Source organism: Suricata suricatta, chromosome 1 (assembly GCF_006229205.1).
Source record: "Suricata suricatta isolate VVHF042 chromosome 1, meerkat_22Aug2017_6uvM2_HiC, whole genome shotgun sequence".
Taxonomy (NCBI): Eukaryota; Metazoa; Chordata; class Mammalia; order Carnivora; family Herpestidae; genus Suricata; species Suricata suricatta.
Genome location: NC_043700.1, coordinates 67,593,140 through 67,615,140, shown reverse-complemented (window position 1 = coordinate 67,615,140; position 22,001 = coordinate 67,593,140). Strand labels below are relative to the sequence as shown.

Genomic DNA, 22,001 nt, shown 5'->3' with positions numbered 1-22,001 from the left:
CCATATATTTATTAATTTCTTCTCTGATTGCCTGATTAACGCAATCATTCTTTACTAGGGTGGTTTTTAACCTCCACATTTTTGGAGGTTTTCCAGACTTTTTCCTGTGGTTCATTTCAAGTTTCATAGCATTGTGATCTGAAAGTATGCATGGTATGATCTCTATTTGTTTATACTTATGGAGGGCTGCTTTATGTCCCAGTATGTGGTCTATCTTGGAGAATGTGCCACGTGCACTCGAAAAGAAGGTAAATTTCCTATCTTTAGGATGCAAAGTTCTAAATATATCTATCAGTTCCATCTGTTCCAATGTGTCGTTCAGGTCCATTGTTTCCTTGGTGATTTTCTGTCTGGTTGATCTATCCATTGCTGTCAGTGGAGTATTAAAGTCCCCTGCAATTAGCACATTTTTGTCAATAAGATTCTTTCTTTCTGTGATTAATTGTTTTATGTATTTGGGTGCTCCTGAGTTAGGCGCATAGATATTTATAATTGTTAGCTCTTCCTGATGGAGAGACCCTCTAATTATTATATAATGTCCTTCTTCATCTCTTGTTACTAGCTTTACTTTAAAGTCCAGTTTGTCTGATATTAGTATGGCCACTCCAGCTTTCTCTTGGCTTCCAGTTGCCTGATAGATATTTCTCCATCCCTTTACTTTCAACCTGAAGGCATCTTCTGGTCAAAAATGCATCTCCTGTAGACAGCAAATAGATGGGTTTTGTTTTTTGATCCATTCTGCTACCCTGTGTCGTTTGGTTGGCGCATTCAGTCCATTTACATTCCATGTTATTATCGAAAAATGTGGGTTTAGAGTCATTGTGTTCTCCCTAGAGTTTATATTTATAGTGGTGTCTCTGGAACTTTGTATTCTTTGCAATCTTTCCCTCATAGAGTCCCTCTTAGGATTTCCTGTAGGGCTGGTTTGGTGGTCCTGAATTCTCTCAATTTTTGTTTATTTGGGAAAACCTTTATCTCTCCTTCTATTTTGAAAGACAGGCTTCCTGGGTAGAGGATTCTTGGCTGCATATTTTTTCTGCTCATCACATTGAAGATTTCCTGCCATTCCTTCCTGGCCTGCCAGGTTTCATTAGATAGGTCTGTAACCATTCTGATAGGTTTCCCTTTGTATGTGAAGGCCCTTTTCTCCCTAGCTGCTTTCAGAATTCTCTCTTTATCTTTATATTTTGCCAGTTTCACTATGATATGTCGTGCTGAAGGCCGATTCAAATTACGTCTTAAGGGGGTTCTTTGTGCCTCTTGAATTTGAATGTCTATTTCTTTTCCCAGATTTGGGAAATTCTCAGTTATAATTTGGTCAAGTATCCCTTCAGACCCTTTCTGTCTGTCTTCCTCTTCAGGAATTCCTATGAGCCGGATGTTGTTTCGTTTAATTGTATCACTCAGATCTCGAATTCTCCTTTCCTCCTCCTGGATTAATTTCTCTCTCTTTTTTTCAGCTTTCTCTTTTGCTATAACTATATCTTCTAATTCACCTATTCTTCTCTCTACCTCGTCAATCCTTGAGGTGGCTGCCTTCAGTTTATTATTCACCTCACCTATAGCCTTTTTTAACTCATCAGTTGATTCTTTGATGCTTTTCTCAACCCCAGCGATTAATCTTATGACAGGCTTTTTAAATTCTTGATCTGATATGTTGTCTAGATCTGCCTTGAGCAGTTCTGTGGCTGTGACTTCTTCTTGGAAGTTCTTCAGGGGAGAGTTTCTTCATTTTGTCATTTTTGCCAGTTTTCTGTCTCTTGTCACCTTTAGGAAGCTCGTTGTGCACTGTGCAGCTATTAATATTTCTCTGTTAAAGGAGGCTTATTGACTGTCCAGGGCCTGTCGTTTCAGGAAATATTCTCTTAATGTTGTCTCTCGGTTTCTCTTGTTGTGCCTGTGAGTATTTTAATTCCTTACTCTGCAATATTTGGGACTTGTCTTCTTGCACACTTTGGCTTGTTTCTTGGTGGAGTCCTAAGAAGGAAAACAGACAGACAAACACAGAGGGAACAGAAGCACACATACACACAGACAAATCAAACAATGAAACACATTACAGGGGGGAAAGAAAAGAAAGAAAATGGGAAGGAAAGAGACTAACAGAAGAGAAGAAGAGAAAATAAAAAGAAAAGAGAAAGAAGAAAGGAAAAATAAAAAAATATATAAAAGGGGGTCGGAGATAACAAAGGACAGAAGACAGTTTAAAAGTGTATGACCAGTTGAGGGGAGAGGTAAGGATGAGATATTGGAGTATATATCTGGGTTGCAGGAAGGTGAAAAAGTAAGGGAGAAAGGAGAAAGGAAAATAAGGAGTAAAAATGTAAAAGAATTAAGTAAAGAAAAAGGAAAAAACTTAATAATGACAAAGAAATAAGTATGAAAAAGGTGAGGAAATAAAAAAAATTTTTTATATATATATTAAAAAATGGAGCAGCAGCTCCCCTGGTGGATAGGCGTGGTTTGATGTGGTAGGTCTTGGAGGCTGCTCTCAGAGGCTCCGCCTTGGTGTCTATGGAGATTAGAATGGCAGCAAGCCAAGCTCTGCTAAACTAAGCATGGTCGGCCACTCTAATGAGTCCGATCTCCTTGGGCTGCAGTTGAGCCGAATTGTATTTTCTAGGCCCGCCTCGGTTCAAAATTCCAGTCCGTGCATGTTTGTGCTATCACAGATGAAATGTATTTGTTTTGGTGGCTTGCTTCTTAGGGGGAGAAATCAGTTTGTCTTGGCTCAGGCAGGGATTTCAGCTGCCCCTGCCTGAGGCGAAATGAGCAGCAGGAGTAGAAGTGCCCACCTTCACAGACTCAATTGCGTAGTCCCCACCCCCAGCCAAGATCGCGATTGCAATGGGGGAAAGAAAAAAAAAATTGAGTCTCTCTTGGCTTCCGATAGCAGTTGCTCAAGGCGCTGTGGGCTGCTGGAAATGAGCTAGGAGCTCCAGCAGCCTAGGCGTGCGCCCAGGCCTCCACCCGCCCCCGACTCCCCGTCGGGGGGTGGTGCAGGTGTGGGCCCTACCTTTTCCTGTGGGCACCTGGGATTCCGGAATCACGCAACCAGTGCAGGGAGCGAGATGTGCTGTGGGAATGCGTGGTGCGTGGTCCAGTTCCCAAAACCAAGTTCGCAGTGCGCGCCTCTGGCGCAGCCGCGCCACTTCTCCCTGGGAAGTGAGCACCCCTGGCGCAACTGCAGCTGCTGCTGATTCCCCGCCGAGATGGCTTAGGGCTGGAAGCTGTTCCTTCCCTTGAATTACTCTGGTTCAGGATTCCAGCTACCCAGCAGTTATCTATGGAGTGGGTTTCCCTCTCCAAGTGTGGCCAAGCGTTTTTTGCCTCTTCCCCAGAGACAGTACTATGGGCGTGTTCAGACTCTCTGTCTCCTCCCTTTGTCTCTCTGGCTCCGCGCGCTGGCTCCTCGCGCTTGCCCCACGCGTGCGCTTGCCCCATGTTGAGCTGGGGCTCCTGCCTCCCCTGCACGTCCTGGGCTGGCCCGTTTTCAGATCTCTCCAGTTCTCACTCACTCACTCAGGTATCCTTGAGGTTCCCTTCTTTCTGGAGTCCGTATTCTCTCCTTCCGCTCTTGCAGATGAGACTAATGTCCCTCTCAGTTCGATAGATGGGGTGGACGGAATCTACAGAGCTCCCTTCCTCTCCGCCATCTTGGCTCCTCCCCTCCTAAGCCAACTGAGGGATTTTAAAGTAATTTCTAAAAACTGAACAAGTCCATGGCAAAGATTTGGTGAGGACTTTTGTCTGCAAGCTAAAATCAGAATGCTTAGATCCTGATTAGTACATGAAAGTATTAATGTATGTGTTTCTATTAAAAATTGACCTTATATTATTTACCTAATTGTGTTACCTAAGTTCAAATTATTTAATAAAGTTTTTTTATTTTGATTCTCTAAAATAAGGGGAGAGACTGTACCTCTATTTTAAGCAGTAATTCTTTTGAATAGAAAATTACCTCTAAAGATTAAAGGTAGCAAGTGTATTACATGTAAGGTTTTTAAAAATTATTACTAAGGCACTGGGTGGCTCAGTTTGTTAAGCGTCCTGCTCTTGATTTCAGCTCACATCATAATCCCAGGGTTGTGGGGTTGAGCCCTACATCAGGCTCTGCACTGAGCATGGAGCCTGCTTGGGATTCTCTGTCTCCCACTGCTCCTCTCCCCTGCTTACACTTTCTTTAATAAAATAAATAAAATATAAAACAAAATATTTAAAATTATTACGATTGAAATTTATTGCCCATTTTGTATTAACTTATGAAACATTTTCCTTACAAAAAAGAGCTCCATAACTGCAACAGGGAAGCCATCTGTGCCGTCAATGGATGAATGGATAAAGTAGATGTGACACATACATAGAAATGGAATATTATGAGCCCTTAAAAAAAAGAAATCCTGGGGCACCTGGGTGGCTCAGTCCTTAAAGCATTCAACTTTGGGTCAAGTCAGGATCTTACAGTTCATGAGTTCAAGTCCTGCATCAGGCTCTATGCTAACAGTGCAGGGCATGCTTGGGATTTTCTCTCTCTGCCTTTCTGCCTCTTCACCACTTGTGCTCACTCTCTCTCTCTCTCAAGATAAATAAACAAACTTAAAGAGAGAGAGAGAGAGAAATCCTAGTTTGTGACACCATGGATAAATTTTAAAGACATTAAGGGCATAATGATAAGTGAAATAAGCCAGACACAGAAAAGCAAATAATGCATGATCCAATTTATGTACAGAATCTCCTAAAGTCGAAATCATAGAAACAGGGAGTAGAAGGGTGTTACCAGGAATAGGGATTGGATGAAACGGAGAGATGTTCAAAGGTAGAAACTTAGGATGAATGAGTTCTGGAGGCCTAAGACACAACATAATGACCACCTTTAAGAATCAAAATGTATGTATGTACTTGAATGTACTTGAAATTTCAATGTACTTGAAATTTGCCAAGATCTTAAGGGCTATCACACACACACACACACACACACACACACACACACACACAGACATATACACAAAAAGTAAATATTAGAAGTAACAGATATGCTAATTAGTTTGAGTGTGGTAATCATTCCATAATATATACATCCATCCATCCATCCATCCATCAAAACATCATATTGTACACCTTAAGTACATGCAATTTTAATTTGTACCTCAATAAAACTGGGGCCAAATGGTTCTGTGAACTTAAAAAAATAAATTTAAAAAATTTATAAATACTTTCTCTTTTGTGGTTTTGTGCATCACATGAATAAACTTCAATATAATTTATATATACTCATATATATATATTATGAATAATATTATATATACTCATGAATGTAAAACAATCATAAAGATTTAGGCAACCACAATACCAAAATCTGGCATTGTAGTTTAAATATATTAAGAAAAATAACAGAATCAAAGGAATTTGGATTATTTCAGTGTAAAAAACATTACATTACAGCATAAGGTGCAGGGTGACTCAGGTCCTGGGCAATTGACATTCTCAATGGGAGGGTCACAGTGTTGCCCAGGAAGTGAGGAGTATGTATCCTGGAACGTGGCACAAGGTGATGTCAGGGCTGAAGAAAATATCAGTCTCAGGAAGTATGTAGAAACCAAATTTAGGATGTGACAAGAAAGCTTAGTATCTTAGAGGCCAGCAACCTGGAGATTTGAGGCAGGAAAGATTTGGGAGCTGAGTGTTTCTGGAGTCCAAAGCATTTTAAAAGCAACGTGTCAGTGATGTTTTGAAACATGTATGTTTAATGATTTTAGGTGCTCAATTTTAAATATAAAGCAGGATATAAAATAATAGGGTGATTATAATTGATGCATTAGTATAACTATTTCTGCATCCAAAGCACTATATTGTTTAAGTTTATTTAGAAAATTGCAAGGGGGGGGTCTATATCCATATGATCAAAAAGAACTATAACATCAGATGTAAATTTGAGTCACATTAAGATAGAGAAATTTTAAATTAAAAAAAAAATGTCTGGTAGCCACACTTTAAAAGGGAGAAAGAAACAGAGAGGGTGCAACTGATTTCAATAATATGTTTTGTTTAACCCAAATATATCCAAAATATTATCATCTCAACATGTAATCCATATTATTTAAAAAAAAATGCTTGCATTTATTTATTTTTGAAAGACAGAGAGAGGCAGAGCACAGATGGAGGAGGGGCAGAGAGAGAAGGACACAGAATCCAAAGCAGGCTCCAGGCTCTGAGCTGTCAGCACAGAGCCCAATGCGGGGCTTGAAATGATAAACCATGAGATCATGACTTGAGCTGAAGTCAGATGCTTAACCGACTGAGCCACCCCGGCGCCCTGCATATATGGTATTATTAATGAAACATTTTATTTTCTTTATATCTTCCCGAAACTTTGAAATCCAGTGTGTATTTTATACTTGCAGTATGTCTCAATTCAGACTACTGTTGAAAGATACACTGAGATATGTTAAATATTTTAAGAGTTTATTTGAGGGGCACTTGGGTGGCTCAGCCTGTTGGGTGTCTGACTCTTGATTTCAGTTCAGGTCATGATCTTGTGGTTTGTGAGTTCAAGCCCCGTGTCTGACTCTGCACTGACGGTATGGAGCCTGCTTGGGATTCTCTCCCTCTCCTCTTTCTCTCTTCCTCCCTGTCTCAAAATAAATAAATACATTGTAAAAAATTGTTTTAAAGAGTTTATTTGAACAAAAATCTATTCCAAGGGAGCAGTAACATACTGAGAGTGGTTAGGAGCACTTCACTGATGGAGTGATCAGGGAGAGAGACTCTACTAGAAAAAAGGTGGAAACAAAGTAAGGAAATTTTTGATTGGCTATAGTTTATAGTCTAGATGGCTATTTGTGATTGATTGTCTTTGGGTTTCAATTTCATAACCCTGAGACGTTTTCAGGCTTAGACTTTGAGTTGCTTATGCAGGCTTCCACGGCATTATAATGACCTCCTTATTTGATTAATTTGACACTGGCCTGGGGCTCCTGGGTGGCTCAGTCAGTTGAGCATCTGACTTAGTCTCAGGTCATGAGTTCACGGTTCCTGAGTTTGAGGCCTGGTTCAGGCTCCGTGCTGACAGCTCAGAGCCTGAACCCTGCTTCTGATTCTTGCCTCCTTCTCTCTCTGACCCTCCCCCCGCAAATAAACATTAAAAAATATTTTAAAACAAACAAACATAAAACCAGCCACTTTTCAAATACTCCATGGTCACTTAAAGTTGATAGTGATTATTGGACAGTTCAGGTCTAGCTACACAGGTTACTGACTGCATCTTCTATAAGACGTGCATAATCATCTGAAATACTTAATTGTTTTGTTTCTTCCTTGCCAACACATTGAATCATACCTTGTTATTTATAAAAACAAAACAGGGGGCACCTGGATGGCTCAGTCATTTATGCATCTGACTCTTGATTTTGACTAAGAACATGATCTCCTGGTTGGTCATGCAGGGCATGGGGTTCTGCACTTAAAGCATGGAGCCTACTTGGATTCTCTCTCTCCTCTTTCTATCCCACTCTCTCCCACTCTATTAAACTAAACAAATAAATATTATAAAAAATAAATTAGGGAGCCTGGGTGGCTCAGTCGGTTAAGGGTTCAACTTTGGTGCAGGTCATGATCTGGCAGTTTGTGAGTTCAAGCCTCGCATTGGGCTCCACATGCTGACAGCTCAGAGCCTGGAGCCTGCATCCAATTCTGCGTCTCACTCTCTCTGCCCCTCCATTGCTCACACTCTCTCTTTCTCTCAAAAATAAATAAACATTTATTGGGGCACCTGGGTGGCTCAGTCGGTTAAGTGTCCGACTTTGGTTCAGGTCATGATCTCATGATTTGTGGGTTCAAGCCCTGCATCAAGCTCTGTGCTGACAGCCAGAACCTGGAGCCTGTCTTCAGATTCTGTGTCTCCCTCTCTCTCTGACCTTCTCCTCTTCATGCTGTCTCTCTCTCTCTCTCTAAAATAAATAAAAACAGTAAAAAAAATTATTTAAATAAATAAACATTTAAAAAAATAAATATTTAAAAATGAGAACAAAACAGGAAAAGTGGCTAAATAGTTGAAAATGAAGGTAGTCATGGGATAAAGAAAAAAGTATATGTATGCTTATACTTCCTATTTTAATTTATAATATGCAGTTTTGAATAGAGCCTTTCTTTTAAACTTAAACACCCTGTGTACTACAACATAATAGAAATGGTGGTAAGAAGAGTAATGAAGAAAAATGACTTCTCTCTGAGAGATTCTTAGAAAAATATTTAAGGAAAGAGAAATTGGACCTTTTTATAAGTTGCTAACATTAGCATGTTAATGTTAAAATATTATAAAGATTATAAGGAACCTTACATTTCCACTTGACAATTCTTTTGCAAGTTTTGCGTAAGAAGCAATTATAAAGTACTAAGCCGCACATATTATCTTTTGACAAAGACTATAAAGAACTAGTTTATCATTCAGTTACCACCCACATTCCATTTCTCCTCTTCATTGTATTCCTGTTAAATGCTGCTCTTATCCTGTCAACGGAGCCTATTTTTAACACTTGACAGGAGTATTGTCAAAATACTAACTGAAAATGAATAATGCAGAAGATAACTACTAGCAGTTTTGTACACCTGTGGACACATGAGCAATTTTTACTTCACTTGTGCCCAATAAAATGCCCCTGAAACGTAGTTCTTCAGACGTCGGTGGGAGAAAATGTGCCTATCATACTGACCACTTGCTCCTCTCGTTTGTGTTAAAATGTTTTTTGGGATTTGAAGCTCTTCATATATATAGCGCATTGCATCCCTTTTAAAAGTTCTTTTAAAAAATAGCGTTAAAACTGTAATAAAAGTTAAAAAAAATTCTTTCAGCATACATTTCTTTCAATGCTGTACTGTACTGTAACAGTTATTTGAACTTGGCATGAAAAAGTTGAGCTAAGAGGTGATCAGAATCCCTGCTGCCCCTCAAGCTCACAATAAAACCTACCCTCCCAACGGCAATTGGGGAGCAATTCCACAATCACTGGGTATCCCATATGCCCAACACAGTTTTGAACATTTTGTATGTGCTTAATCCTTACAGCAACCATGGGTAAACACCGTTATTATCGCCTTTACTTTATTTTATATTTTATTTTATTTATTTATTCATTTTATACTTTATTTTATTTATTGCATTCCATTTTATTTCATTTCATTTTATTTTATTTATTTCATTTCATTTCATTTCATTTTAATTAGTTAATTAATTTTATTTATTTTATTTTATTTTATTTTATATTTTCAAACTGTATACAGCTCTATTAAGATGATTTTCATAAACAATCATAGTATTCAGGCAGGGCATAGAGAGACAACTGTTAACAGTATACAACTTTTGGGGCACCTGGGTGGCTCAGTCGGTTAAGCATCTGACTTGATTTCCACTCAGGTCATGATCTCAGTTTCTTGAGATTGAGCCCCGACAGGGTGGGGCCTGTTTGAGATTCTTCTTCTTCCTCTGCAACTCCACCACTCACATAGTCTCTGCTCTCCCAAAATAAACTTAGAAAAACACACACAGAACAGTACACAACAATTTTCAAATTCCCTTCTTCAATGGACTACCCAAACCGGAAAGCCTCTATGAAACCCACTGAAGTCTTCATTTGATGTTCTGAACACCAGAGTGAGAGTTGACATTTCACGTGTAACATGTTATTTCACGTGTAACATGTGGTTTAACAACTTTCCACAAGTGGCTCTGACTTTCAAGAAATGAAACAAAAATGGCAGAATTACCAATCTGAAGACCCACAGGCTAGAAAAGGAACTGTTTTGAGGGATGCCATCTCCGTGGTGACACTGCAAAGTCCGGATTGCCTGACTTGCTGGAGACCCCCTGCGACCTCCAGGAACCGGAAACTTGACTGTACTAATCCTGCCCCACCCCCGGAAGCACATATATATAAAAAATCAGTAAAAGCCGAGCCGGAGGCTCAGCCTTTGGAGGTGATCCTGCACCGGTGCGAAATAAAGTCTTTTCTGATTCCCAGAATGCTTGTTGCCTGTCTCTTCCTGTGCGCCAAGTATTTGCTGTAACAAAACGGATTTCAGTTTTTCCACACCAAAGATATTTGTGCCAAGGTGGCTAAGGAATCCCCCCTCCTGGGAACCAAGAGGAAATTTCTCAAAACTATAAAGAAAAGGTGCTTCACCCCTGTATCAATCCAGCCTCAGAGATATTCTGTTAGTGACATAGGCCCTTCCCCCCCAAATGACAATGAAGCTTACTGTATACTACCAATATAGCTCAAAAAAAGAAAAAAAGTCCTGCATTTTTATAAAACTTGATAAAAGTAGTACTTCACCAGAAGTACACAGTTGTCAAAAATGCACACACTTTACTTGGCACCTCCAACACCCTCACCTCCCTGTGCCTGGTCTGTGTGGGCATCTCTGTTTTCTGCAGAGTCATTCCCATCCTCACCAGTATCCGATTTCCCCTTTTCCTCTTTGGGCACCTTCTCTTCTTTCATTGCAGGGGCCTTTTTAGGGTTGGGCTCTGGCTCTGGAGGCCCAGGTTTTGCAGAGAACCTGCACGTCTTCTCTGTGGCTCATTCTTCACCTGGGCTTTCTCTCTGGTAGCATTCCCTTCAACCGTTCTCTTGGGCATGGTGGCCGCAGGCAGCGGGCCATAGGTGCTGGATAGGGGGATGGAATGTCCTCGGATTTTAGCCTGTCCAGGGTCATTCTTGCCTCTTCTTCACAGAGCTCCATCTCCATTTCACTTTAAAGGAAATACAGTATGTAAAGTTTGGGTAATTTGCCAAAGGTCAAACAAAGAGTGAGTGAAGAGTTAATAATTATACATGGCAACTAAGTGCCAGAACTTTCACTTCCAAAGAACACGCCCTGATGCCTATCATATTATAGGTGAGCAAAGAAGTTGGCAAGGGATGAGTTTCTGATGAGAGTTTTAGCATTAGATTATTACCTGTCAGGTGATAAAGTTCTAGTTGGACAACTGTGCAAGGAGTGTGGGGGAGATTCGACAGGTGGTTTTAGCCCTAAACCTTATGACTAATACTGAAAGACAGGATTTGGAGGGCTGGGGCAAATGCAGAGGACAAAAACAGGTCCAGAGAAAGGACTCGTGATAAAACTCAGTGTAGGTCACAAAGCAACAATCATAAGGATAGAACAAGAGAACCATACGGTATGTAGTAAGGGAGATGTAATAGCAATCAGCCCATCTAAGTATAAAAAAGGCTTATGTTCTGCCCGAAACCCAGATTTGCCTCAAGTTTCCAGGCTGTGGGACTGTTGAATTCCAACAGTATGCTCTGATGGGCCATAAAAGTGGGATAGAAAGTCATTTACTCTTTCTATTAAGGCATTTTCTAAGAGTGTGGACTCCTTGGATATGGAGGGAACCCTCTGGGAGGCCAACCTCACTCCCATGCTCCTCGCCTCTAACCACTAGCAGCTTCATTTTATTTGTAGAAGTTGTTGACTAAAAGAACTTTTCCTGATTTTACTTCTTAAGTCTTCTAACAAGGTCTGCCAGGAATACAGAAGAAATTGTCCTGATTTTCTATCCTAATTTAGGTCGGTGCTTTCATTGTCCCTGGGCATAATCCACTGCCATTCTTCTATCTGATAGAATTTTGATGACTTGTTTTCTTGTCAGACTATGAAAGAAAGCATGTCCAAGACTGCATATGCATCCACGCAAGTCCCCGCAGCCAGGCCGGATCTTCTTCACACAGCAGGAATTCAGGATTGCCAGATGTCCTTCTTTGAGGGGCTCCTGAGGGGCTCAGTTCGTTAAGCATCTGACTCTTGGTTTTAGCTCAGGTCATGATCTCACATTCAAGGGACTGAGCCTCATGTTGGGCTCTGCTTAGGATTCTCTCTTTCCCGTCTCTCTCGGCCCCTCACTGCTACCTCTCTCTCTCTCTCTCTTTCTCTCTCTCTCTCTCTCTCAAAATGAATAAACTTTAAAAAGAAATGATGTCCTTCCAAATACTAGAGAATCCACTGGGGAGGAAGAATGATATTTGTGCAATTTCTAAAGCATCTGTGTTTTCCACTTAGCACTTTGTTCTTTGTGCTGACTGTGGATTTATTTATTGAAACAGCCTTCTCTTTTTATACACATGAACATAGATGGTTAGTACCCAGTTGTGGTTTTAACAAAGCTTCACTGAAGATATGAGGAATGAGATCAGAGGGGCATAGCTGCAAAATAAAAACAGAAAATGTAATATTAAAGTTTATTATTATTATTCTCAGGTGTCTGAATTTCATTGAGGAAACTCAATCACAGTAATCCAGTATTAGTCAAGGAGCCCTCAGCTCAGAATCTCGGCCATCTTGTCTCTTTGCCAACATCTGGTGTCTCCAGTTCTCTGTTAGCCCCCTGGAGGAATTGTCTATTTCTTTTTATTAATGATCTCAGGGGTGTGGATGACAGTTTATTATTAATTTAAAAGAAACATTTTAGACTGTTAGCAATTATTATTGCTGTCAGATAAAATATTGTTGATATTTATGAACAGATCTCATCATTCAAGGGTATATATGCATTTTCTTCTAAGTGGGGCCATCAAAAGAGGACTTGATTAACAAAAGATATATATGTGATGGGTTTATTTTCATATAGCTCCAATATACGTACTCAATTTAACTACTGCAGTAAAATGCTATTATTAGAGCATAAGTATTTTACAATCTGTTTTATTCGTTTAAAGTAACCTAGATTTCCCCATAAATACCTTCCACTCTTCCCACTAGCCCAAGTGTGTGTGACTGTGTGTATATGTGAGCACATGTATCTTAGAGAATTTAGAAAATGTTATTAGCTTGATTTAAATTAGTAATTGTATGTGCCTATGGAAAACTTTCTCACACTTAGATATAAAAAATTGGATTTTAAAATCTTGAAACTTTAACTGGATATTCCTTGATTTTTATTTTTCCTTAAACAGAGCTAAAACTAATAACAGCCTTATTTGTTTACTTGTTCTGTAACTCCCTAATAATATATACATTTTGCTTTTTCATATGGTTGTAAGAGGAAAATTGGAAAGGAATGCCAATGTGTCACAGTCTGTGGGCTTTAAATAAGAGAAAATGTCAAGCAGGTCCTGTACTCACTGTTGTCAAGGTGCTGGCTTTCAGTGTTAAAATTCATCCTTGAAACTCAGTGAAGGTCTCATAGAAGTGCATACAAAATGCTCACTGCTTAGCTCCTGCAATGGTGCTAATTCAAAGGCCTCCTCAACTTTTGTTGCTATATTTTCCCTTTTGTTTTAAAGGTATGTTAAATTAGATAAATTTTGTATTGTGTCATAAATCGATAGGTAACATAGGGAGCAAAGGACCAAAAAGCAAAGTCTTAACAAGTTTCTAAAACTTTCAGAATTATGAGATCCCAACAATTTTGCTAAATAATTAGCATCTCAATTAGTATTTTGTATATATAAAATATTTTATTTTATTCAACCTTACTCTGACCTTCATATTAGAACTAAGGCATCTATTAAGTTAATTCAGAAATTTAATCACCCAATATTTTTCTTAAAATTTTTAAATATCATGAACCAGGTTTGTCCTTTTACTTTTCTTTTTCTCCCTTGTAATTTTTTTCAGATGTTTGCTATAAGCAACAACTACTTCGAATGAAAAGAAAACAAATCTTCCTCCTGGTTCTCACTCAGTAATTTGGAAATTACACGTTATTTACATGGGGCTGTATATCTTTACCTACATTTTAATGACTGAATTTAAATAAAATTTTCAATTACTATTTACAATATTATGTTAATCACTCAAAAATAATCAAATTGTTAAAAATAATTTTTTAAATGTTGCTCCTTACTAAATTAAAGCACAAGTTAAGCTAAATAACAATAAAATTATCAACACTTTAACATCACTAACATCAAGATTTCCATAATGGAAAAGTACCATTCCCCAAGCATAAATTAGTTATGTGGCCAAACTTAACTAATAATAAATATCGCCATGACACTGAAATATGAAATCTTTATTCATTCTTCTACTGTGAGGCATGATCTATTGGAAATCACCAACATAAGGGTCCACAAAATAACATCTCTTTACTAATAACTCCCAAAATATCTCCAACTCCCAATAATGCATATGTCTCTTCGTGTTTTCATGTGAGAATTCCTCCTTTGGGAGATTATACACATGAATGTACACACACTTGTATATATATACTTTTGGAGATTTTATATATATAAATAAATCACATACCGCATAATATTAAATATATTATATATAATACATATTTATATTTTCAATAGTAAAATTGCTGGGTCCTAATTATGTATTATGTTTAATGTGCCTAAACACTTGCATTGAATCTGTCAACATTACTATTGGCGTTTCATGGAGACTCCCATATTCTGTACTACTAGTTGGTACCCTACAGCCTATTTTTCCTTTCCATCTGCAACCACAATCTCACTGCCCCATTCAAGCTGTAGTGGCTCTTTCTCAATTGGCTGCAGGGGAGATCAATTGCCTTAGAGAAGAATTCAAGGATTCCTATAATCTAATCACTCCTTTTATTCAAAAGGATTTCTAGTCCAGCTTGATGTCCCTTCTGCTCTCTCTACACTAATCTCCTTGATGTTTTGCAAACATGCTGTATGAATCTGCAGCTGTAAGATTTTGTTTCAAGCTTCAATGGTGAAGACCTTGCCTTCTCTCTGTTTATCCAAGTTCTACCAATCTGCTCTGCAGGATTCAACTCTGTTTAGATATCTCCAAAAATGTGAATAGTTATTTCTCTTCACCTTTTCTGAACTTTTTTAAATAAGTGTTCTGAAACTTAATGGTGTATTAATATAGATGTGTATTTAACCATATTATTAATATATATATATATATGTAATTATGTGTTAGCTTTTATTTCTCTCTTTCTCTCTCTTAAAACAAGAATGATTTAGTGGATTTGTTGTAAGAAAGCTCCCTTTGGGCTCAGGGGGTTAAAGGAGTTAACCTGAAGGTGATTTGAATTTACTTTTAAGAGACAGAAACTTTGCCAGTGCCTTAGAGAGATGTGCTAATTTATTCATGATGCCCAAATGGTCACTGGCGGAATTCATATTTAATTGAATGGTACACTGTGGTTTGTTAGCATATGAAAATTTCAAATTCATTTAATACTTAATCTCCGTGAGTGTGACATCAGTGGGGAATTTTGGCTTAACTTCTGAAAATACAGCCTCATCCTAAGATCATTGCCTAATCAAGTTTCATTTACCTTTAAAGCCACAAGTAAAACTCTAAATCTTTTATTACAACAGATGGCTGCAATTGGAGAGATTAAAATTAGTCTTTCCATGCCATATCTCAGTTAATATTATCATGTTCATTATCAAACCTTCCCCAAAAGATTTCTTTCTATATAAAAATGCATCCCCTGCTACAAAAACAGTTACCAGAGGCCACTGCTCACTAAACTTCAGGTTCAATCTGCAATAAGAAGAAGAAATTCTAGAAGCAAATTTCCAACAATATAGGTTTTCAGGTATCATTTTGTAGCTCTGACCATCTTCCTCTCCAACAATCTGACTTCTACCTTCTGTACCTTTGGACGTACCAAGGGGAAAGTTCTTTGTTGATTCGTGGCATTTTGTAGAGGAAATAGCACATGCTTTTACCAGAAACATGCCATATTTTAGTCTATGCAGTGTTTCCACAAATGTATTCCTCTAGCCTGAGTCTTTCTCTGTATGAATATGATAAACATGGCTTGAAAACTAAAACCCAAAAGATGATTCCTACTTGCTCATTTTTCAGGCAGGTTACCAAGGGATGCCAATTGATATCTTTTCTTCAAATACTTTAAATAACATTATTGGATCAACTTTATAATTTGGCTTCAGGTCATTTTTCCGTCTCAGAGGAAAAGCAAATCAGCACGGATCAAGACCAATGACCATACCTGAAAGAATTAAGAATATTAGGTCTTGTGTTCTGAGGCCCTCTCTCCAGAACAGAATGACAGTATTATTTCCCAATGTTATTTGTCATTTATGTGCTCCCTTCCTATCTTCCCCGGCTTCTGCCTATCTGTTTTTCACCTAGAGACTTGACCTCTCTAGGGTATGGTTTCATTCACCATACCACAACCCCCTCAAGGCAAGTAGAAAGCATCTTAGAGTGTTCCCTTTTGTCCTTCCCAAGAAAGTGTACTGTTAGAAAGGTCAAGATTATGGGACTATCGCCACACAGGCAGTGGGCCAACACCTCCAGTTACTTCCAGGTGGGCCACCTAATGTGGAATCTTCTTTCCGTCTATTTTTTCCCTTAGAAATATTTATACTTTCAGAGAAACTGATATTATGGCATTGTTGTTTGCGTGGTGTCTCTTTTCTCTTCCAGAACATTCAAGTGCAGTCCTCGACCTGGTACAACTAGATACAGTAGAATAAGGAAGATATTTTTGAGGTGAGAAAGTCGGATAGTAAGTGCTTATTCTCATCCCCACATTCTTTAAAAAAAAATGCTTTTCGAAGGTGCTCCTCCCCTATCCCTTATATTCAGATAAAATATGAATTTACCCATGAGTCAGATCACTTTTTCATACCTCTATCATCCTCTTCCAATTTTTAATATAGGTTTTGATTCCAGTTTGAGAATGGTAGGAAATATATTAAGTCCATATGATGTTAAGCTTCTTATCTCGTTTTGATACATTAGCAGTAATGATATGTCTCTTTGATCTGTGAAATGCAGTTGGTAGAAGCAAATAGAAACACAGTCTCGTTACAAATCTTTGAAGGGATTGGCTTCAGTCAAAGGATAATAAAGCATAAAGTAGAAATAATGCCTATTCCAATCAGAATCTATTTGAAGTCATGTGGGGTCACTGGTAAGAGTTCCACTAACCTACCTGCTAGCTATTGTCCTTGAGAATATTATCTAAAGCCTTGTAATCCTTTCCCCTTGGCATTCTGGGAATTGTTTTTACACAGGAGAGAAGAATATCAATTTTCTACCCATCATTGCATGTTTAAACACCTCTGTATTCTTAGATTTCTTATAACAAGTAGGGAACTTCAAGGACCAGAACAAGCCTCAGCCTTTGCATTCCAGATTCTTTTTGAGTCAGCAACTAGGCTTTTCAGATGGACATCTACATAATCCATTTAGAATTTTATTCAGAATCATTGCAGAGATTTCTAAAATTGCATTCTCCATAGGAGATATTCCTAATTGTCCAATTATTGAGGGCTCATTTGATTGGACATACAACAAGGCTATGGACAAATTCCGATTATCTATGAATATCCAAATGTTATTCTGGTGGTGACAGTCCCATTCCTCAGTATTCTGAAATACTATGTCTTCTATTATGTCCATTGTGCGGCCTTACCCTGCCTTCTTCAACCAAAGATTTATCATTCATAGGGTATATGAGGGCTCATTTCTAAACTGGCTTACATCTTCCCGTGAAGAATTTTCCATCAGTACACCAAGCAGCTTGTTTTGCTTAAACAGAGGGGAAATAATGATATCTGGGCCATTCAGTAATAGGAGCTCACCATGTTGGAGACTTTTTCATGGCCCTAAATGCATAGCTACAACCTGTTCTTGGATGATATTCCATCTTTCCCTTCCTTCAGAGCTGCCGTTGCACATGCTTCTTTAAAAACCATTTCCATTTTATCATTGAGTCTTTCTGAATTGTTTCCAAGTTCTCAACAGATCTTTGGGCAGAAATGAGCCCCTTTTTGTTTGCATGTTTGTTTCATGTATCAGTCTCAATTTTATCTTGTTTGTGTGTTTCATGTTCCTTTCCATTTCCTCATCAGTAATTTTACTTCACAAAAGTGATTAACAGAAACAGCAGTCTCTTATTTTCTATCATTTCCCCTTTCATTCAGCTTCTTTATTTTCAGTCAATTTTACCAATTTTCCAAGGGTCAAAGCTATGACAGACAAAGTCTATGGATAATATTGATCTCTGGTTATCTGCTTTAGAGCTTTTGCTACTTTTAACCAAGGGTAAGGTGACAAACCTTAGGCATCAAAATCTCATGAAATCATAGTACCTATTGTTTTCCCTAAGTAATTTTGATCTATTGATTTAGGGGTCCAAAAGACACTCTTTATATTGCTTGTGTTGCCCAATTCTCTTGACTGACAATATTGTTCCAGACTCTAAGGTCTAGGATCTTGAGTCTGAATTACAAGAAAGTGAGGCTTACATTCTGAGAACACCCATTCTTAATCAGTCACTTCTTTCATTACAATAACCCTTATTTTCTTTTAAACAATATATATTTGTAATTTTTAAAGCATAGGAATATCAGAGGATAAGCTAGTGAAAGTCACATGAAATACTTAAAATTCCTTATGATTCAGGATTCCTCAAGTCCAAAATATAGGAGTCATCTCGATTATATTTTGTGACTTTCTCGTTTTCTGTTAGGCATACAATAATATTTGTGGAGTTTTTCCTGATGCACTCAAATCATTTAAATATTTTTTCAATATGTTGAAAAAAGAGTAAGAATAGTATCTCCTTGGTTTCACTTAACAAATTTGAATAAGCAGAGGAGAAAAGAATTGCAATATAAGAAGTGAGAAACTGTCTTGCAGTAAGCGTCAATCACGCTGATATTAGCACAACAAATGATTTTACACAATGGTCAAAAGAAAAACCAAAACACCAGAACCAATACCAAACAAACAAAAAACCTCCTGGCTTTGCAGCCAAATATTTGATTCTAGATTTTGGTCCATAGGGCAGAGAAATGAGTTAATTTTCACACTGCAGTATCATCAGTCTTACAGTTTCTATTTATTGGTTTATTCACCTTATTTATTTCAATGTGTCCTGTCCTGTTTCCCTATTTCTCATTCTCCTTTCCACAACAGGCAATGTTTCTGATGTTTTTTTTGCAATATTTTTGCTTACTTTTTAAATATGTGTTCTCTTAAAGACATACATACTTGTTCTGTGTGTGTGTGTGTATTCAGTTTACATAAACTATTGCATTGAAGAGTTTGGGAGTATTATATGTGTGTGTGTGTGTGTGTGTGTGTGTGTGTGTGTGTGTGTGTGCATGTGTGTGTACATATATATGCGCATATATATATGTATATATATAAAGCTTATTTATTTTGAGTGCAAGAGAGAGAGACTGGGGGAGAGCAGAGAGAGAGAGAGAGAGAGAGAGAGAGAGAGAGAGAGAGAGAGAGAATCCCAAGCAGGCTCCATGCTGTCGGTGTGGATCCCAAAGCAGAGGTTTGGATTTCACAAACCTTGAGATCATGACCAGAGCCAAAATCAAGCCAGATGTTTAACCGACTGAGCCACCCAGGCACCCCAGGAGTGTTTTATATTTTTAAACTGTTCTTTACTTAACAATTTATTTTTAAGGTTTATCAATATGTCAACATTTGGGAGAATCACACTTATCCATAGTGTCCATCTGCTGCTTAGTCTTGCACAGCATGTACCCATATAATTGACATCGGTCTTCCCACTGAGAACTATGAGGATGAGGAAGTTGCTAGCCCATCACATCTCTGGGGGAGAATTTCTCTGAAGTGTTTGTCATGACAGAGATGCCCAAGCCATGAGATAGACATATTCCTCATTTGACTGAGTCCTGTCTAGTTGCACTGGCTTTATCTCCACAGCGCTAAGTACTTGGTTATAATTAAGCTTGAAAACAGCATCTTAAAACTTTTCAAATGTTATTTTCACGTGGCTGGAAAGGAAATGAGACCTGGCAAAAATGAATTGGGATTTAGAATCCTATGAATCCTGGAATGAATTGGGATTTAGAATCCTATGACTCGATGATTATTTCTTAAATGTTTTTGATAAGACTTCTGAATAAATAACCAATTGATTGAATATTCTGAGAGGCTGAAAGCAGGTCAATTGATTAAAGTACATGAAGATATTTGAAGAAACTGACAAAACACTATGTACTCCCAATATACCATAAATTTAACTTTATTTTTAAATAGATTTAAATATCCACCTGTATAGGAAATACATAGAGATCCCTGCCCCTCCAAAAGGTATATGGTTATACAGTATAACTCTTATATAGTTATAAAATACAGTATAATTTTAAAAATAAAATTTTAGTGAAAATAAAATTTTCTCAGAGATTTTGTAAAGCACAGATTGAACATATTATTTTCAGAATAAAAAAGTATCTTTTCTCCTCAGATACAGTTCATTTACCAGGTCCAATTTGCATATTTAGTCATAAAGAATGTTTTTTTCATCACATGCTCATTTATTAAAAAAAAAAACATTATGATATACCCACTACACAATCTCTACTATTGTAGGTGCTGGGAATTCAGTGTCGAAAAAAAATACTACCTGCATGTTCTCTCTCTCTCTCTCTCTCTCTCTCTCTCTCTCTCTCTCTCTCTATATATATATATATACATATATATGTATATATATATATATATGATTGAAATAAATTAATATATATACATAAATATAGACGGAGATAAAGATTTATAAAGAGATAGATACCTACAGTGGCTTTTATTGAATCCTCCAAATATAAGATAAAGTTACATAACATGGATTGGTCATGCATAAACCTGGAAGGTATTATGAAGAGAAAAGCAAAAGCTTTTGTCCTACGTGAACATCAGCATTCTTCTACGTGACTTCTCTTCCTCAGATGATGCTGGGGTGGAGGAGACCCCTGGGTCATTTCAGGTATCTTCAGCAAGAACAAAATGCATATCCAGTAGAAATTGGTGAATATATATTCGATAATTTCTATAATTGTAATCATGCTGGCCCCACAAAATAGGCCCAGTTGACCACCAAGATCTGCTGTAATAAAGCCAATAATGAAATTGAATAAATAATGTTTCTTTTATAAAAAGCAAATCAAACATTGCTAGAATTTAAATTAGTTCATGTTATATGAAAATGAATTAGTTGTATTATTTTAAGATTCACATAAATAAAGATAAATTAATAATATCTTAAAATTATGTAAATTATCTCAAGAAGGAGAGAGTTATGAAGAAAGAATTAACCAAGTGATGACTTAAAAGAGAGAGAGAGAGAGAAAGCAATTATAAAATCTCTTTCCAAAATATAACTCAAAGATTTTGGAAGATACTAAATCTAAGCAAATTAATAAAACATCCTAGACAATTACAAATTCATTTCCATGTGCTAAATGAACAGAAATGTACATTCAGATGATTTAATTGAATGATGATGTTTTCCAGAAATAATTTTCAAAGCAATTTGTGAATTCCAGTGTTCAAACTATTTGTTTTTAAGCATTTGTAATATTTCATCTAACTAAAATACATTAACACAGTATTGGCTTCTCTTTAAGAACTTTTTAAAATGTAAGCATTTTCTTTATTGTTTGTGCTTTCTTTGTGGTAAAATGTAACACAAAACTTACCATTTTAATGGATTGTAAGCATATAGTTCTGTGGCACTAAGTACATTCTCACTGTTGTGTAGCCATCGCCGCTGGCCGGCCGTCTCCAGAACTTTTTCATCCTCCCAACTGAAACTGCGTACCCATTAAGAAATCTCTCCAGTCTTCCACTCCTCTAGCCCCTGGCAACCACCATCCAACTTTCTGTCTCTCTGAATTTGGCTACTATAGCACTGACTTCTTTTTTAATTATTTTAAAAGATTTTTTATGTTCATTTATTATTTTTGAGAGACAGAGTATGAGTGGGAGAGGAGCAGAGAGAGGAGACACAGAATCTAAAGCAGTTCCTGGTTCTGAGTTGTCAGCATGGAGCCTTATGCAGGGCTCAAACCCTGCATGAACTGAGATCATGACCTGAGCTGAAGTCTGTCTCTTAACCAACTGAGCCACCCAGGCACCTGTGTAGTATTGACTTCTTAAATAGATTACATTATTAATATTTTTCTCATTGCCTTGGACCATTCTTAGGATCATGCTATTTTTTGTAAAGTTTGGTAATAAAATCTAAAGTTGCCCCTAGACCTTTGAGAAATTTGTAT

At 37.5% G+C, this 22,001-nt stretch overlaps 1 protein-coding gene and 1 pseudogene across 1 annotated transcript in view; both read right to left on the bottom strand.

Moving 5' to 3' along the window:
• Window positions 1–10,361: 10,361 nt before the first annotated feature.
• Window positions 10,362–10,633, bottom strand: LOC115302049 (annotated as a pseudogene).
• A 10,006-nt stretch (window positions 10,634–20,639) lies between these two features.
• Window positions 20,640–22,001, bottom strand: part of ASIC5 (acid sensing ion channel subunit family member 5) — a 31,944-nt gene continuing 30,582 nt past the window's right edge. Inside the window, exon 10 of the mRNA XM_029951990.1 lies at window positions 20,640–20,830. Within this exon, the coding sequence (XP_029807850.1) occupies window positions 20,640–20,830 (191 nt within the window). The remainder of the gene's footprint in view (window positions 20,831–22,001) is intronic.